We start from the raw sequence: 2,287 nt of genomic DNA, 5'->3' as shown, positions 1-2,287 counted from the left end.
TCAGTAGGAAAGTTATATTGTTAATTGAGATTCTATTTGCTACTTATTGATTGTCAACCATTTTTTGATTTGTAATGTTTTTTTTTTAAAGTAATTTGTTTTACGGACAGTTTTTGGTTAGTAGCATTCTGCTACCAGTATCATTTTTGTTAGGGTTTCTTAATTTGTGAATTAGGAATTCTAATTAGGGTTTGTTAACAGGTCATATCAATGGAAGACTTACCAGTACCTGTCATGTCCGACATTCTGTCAAGACTTCCTGTGAAGACAATCATCCAATGCAAGTGTGTATGCAAGAAGTGGCTGGATCTCGTTTCCGACTCTTACTTTGCCAATCTTCACCTCTCAAGATCACCTGCAAGCCTTATGATTCATCATAGTTCTGAAATTAACGAGAGAGCAGGTATTTTGAAGTGGGTGGAGCTTGAAAACAAAGTCAATCACCACAATTTACAGCATGACCCTGCCATGAGTCTTGACCTTAATCTTGCACCCATTTTCCAAGACGCTCAAATACTTGTTGTGGGCTCGGTCAATGGTTTGCTCTGCCTGTGGAATGGACTTAACTCTGATAACTATTTCATATGCAATCCAGTGATGGAGGGAATATATGATCCTCCCCACACAACATTACCATAAACAAGGTTATGGGGGAATCGAGCATGGTTTTGGAGTCTGTTCAAGGACACGAGAATACAAAGTGATACGGATCTTCCAAGGGACTACATCCACATCTCGGATCAGAGAAGCTGAAGTTTACACCCTTGGCATGGGTAAATGGAGAAGTCTTGGTCATGTCCCTTACACGATTGGAGGTTTCTTTGGGCTATTTTTCAATGGCCATGTTCATTGGTCTGTGTTTGGCAAAGATTCCCCTGAAAAACTTTTTGCTTTTGATTTGGATAACGAGACATTTAAGTTGTTCCCATCTCCTCCTGTTGAAACTATACAAGGAAGTCACCATTTCCTAAGTTTGGCAGTTCTTAAAGGTTGTTTATGTCAATCTGATACCTTTGAGTCTCAATTCACGCTGTGGGTGATGAGGGAATATGGGATCAAGGAATCTTGGCATAGAGAGGTGATGATCAAGGAAGGTGTTAGCCCTGCTTTAGATTGGTTGATGTGGGAACCTGTGTGTCTGATTGAACGTTTAAATGATGGAACAATTTTGATGGTTTATTATGAAGACAAATTGTTGGCGTGTTCTTTTGAGAAGGGAACAATTGCAAACTCGGATTTTTTTGACCCATGTTTCACTGGAATCGCTTATCGTCCAAGCTTCCTTAAGCTCCGGAACTTCAAATCAGAGAGAGTTCATGTGTTTTAAAGGTCAATAAGATCATACCAAAAACACCCACTATCGTTTTGTTAAGAAACAATTATTTTAAGTTTAAAATGTTACTATTGCATTTAAATTTACTCTGGTGACCTTCTACATGTTTTTAAGTGGACATTAAATTAAAGCATTAACCCTTTTTTTTTTTTTTTTTTTTTTTTTTTTTTTTTTTTTGAGTAAAGTGCAAAGGTCTTTGCAAAGAACTGTGAATCATATCCAAAATATTTTCAATTTGCATGAAAGGTTTATAATATGAATTTTTTTTATGGTGAAAATATTGATTTATCCTTTTTCTTTTTACATTTTTTAACATTATCTTATTATTTGAATAAATAAAAAATAAAGTATGGCCTCTCTCTCTCTCTCTCTCTCTCATGGTCATCATTCATTCTTTTTCTTCTTAAACCAACAAGTAACCCACAAAGAACACAATCCTAATCTATATAGTTGTCCACTGTCATAAACCTACTCTCCACCGCATCTCTCATCGTGAACCCATAAAGATGAAGAACAACCGAGATCCAACACATGAGCGCCATCGGAGATCCATCGCACACCCCGTCTATCTATGACGTATGCTTAAAAATGTTGAATTATATGAGATGTATTTGAAAAATATCAAGTTATATAAAATGTGTTTTAAAAAATCACTCTATACGAGGGGATTTTATATAACTTACGATAGATAAGGTTAGAGTAGTGTAACAACGTAAATTTCCAAAATAATTTTTCGTTTTTAAAACATAATTTCATACATCAAAACCCAGTGTAACATATGTCATCCAAATAAAACAATCCCAAGATCTCAATACATAAAACTCCATCAGTGTGTACAAATCATGTCGGCGCCTTCCTGCGATCCTCGCTGGTACCTGAAACACATATCACATAAACGGTAAGCATAAATGTTTAGTGAGTTCTCCAAAATACCATGCACATACAACTAGCCAC

The 2,287-nt window shown here is 36.0% G+C and overlaps 1 protein-coding gene across 1 annotated transcript; it reads left to right on the top strand.

The window, feature by feature from the left end:
* The first annotated feature begins 210 nt into the window (after positions 1-210).
* LOC145142298 (F-box protein At3g07870-like) lies at positions 211-1,545 on the top strand. Its single transcript, XM_079074757.1, has 3 exons — positions 211-538; positions 645-1,312; positions 1,519-1,545. Exons 1-3 carry the CDS (start codon positions 211-213, stop codon positions 1,543-1,545), a joined length of 1,023 nt encoding a protein of 340 aa, XP_078930883.1.
* Positions 1,546-2,287: the final 742 nt, after the last annotated feature.

This window comes from Lactuca virosa, unplaced genomic scaffold, assembly GCF_052849685.1.
Source record: "Lactuca virosa cultivar CGN04683 unplaced genomic scaffold, Lactuca_virosa_CGN04683_v6 scaffold_19, whole genome shotgun sequence".
Classification (NCBI taxonomy): Eukaryota; Viridiplantae; Streptophyta; class Magnoliopsida; order Asterales; family Asteraceae; genus Lactuca; species Lactuca virosa.
The sequence above is the reverse complement of the archived record's forward strand: the minus strand, read 5'-3'. Positions and strand labels throughout refer to the sequence as shown.

What these genes read in the sequence shown, in the direction of transcription:
- LOC145142298 (XM_079074757.1), top strand. Translation starts at nt 211, where the DNA reads ATGGAAGACTTACCAGTACCTGTCATGTCCGACATTCTGTCAAGACTT. An exon ending in TGTTGTGGGCTCGGTCAATG is followed by an intron (nt 539 to 644) that starts GTTTGCTCTGCC and finishes ACCATAAACAAG; the next exon opens with GTTATGGGGGAATCGAGCAT. An exon ending in GGAACTTCAAATCAGAGAGA is followed by an intron (nt 1,313 to 1,518) that starts GTTCATGTGTTT and finishes TTTTGAGTAAAG; the next exon opens with TGCAAAGGTCTTTGCAAAGA.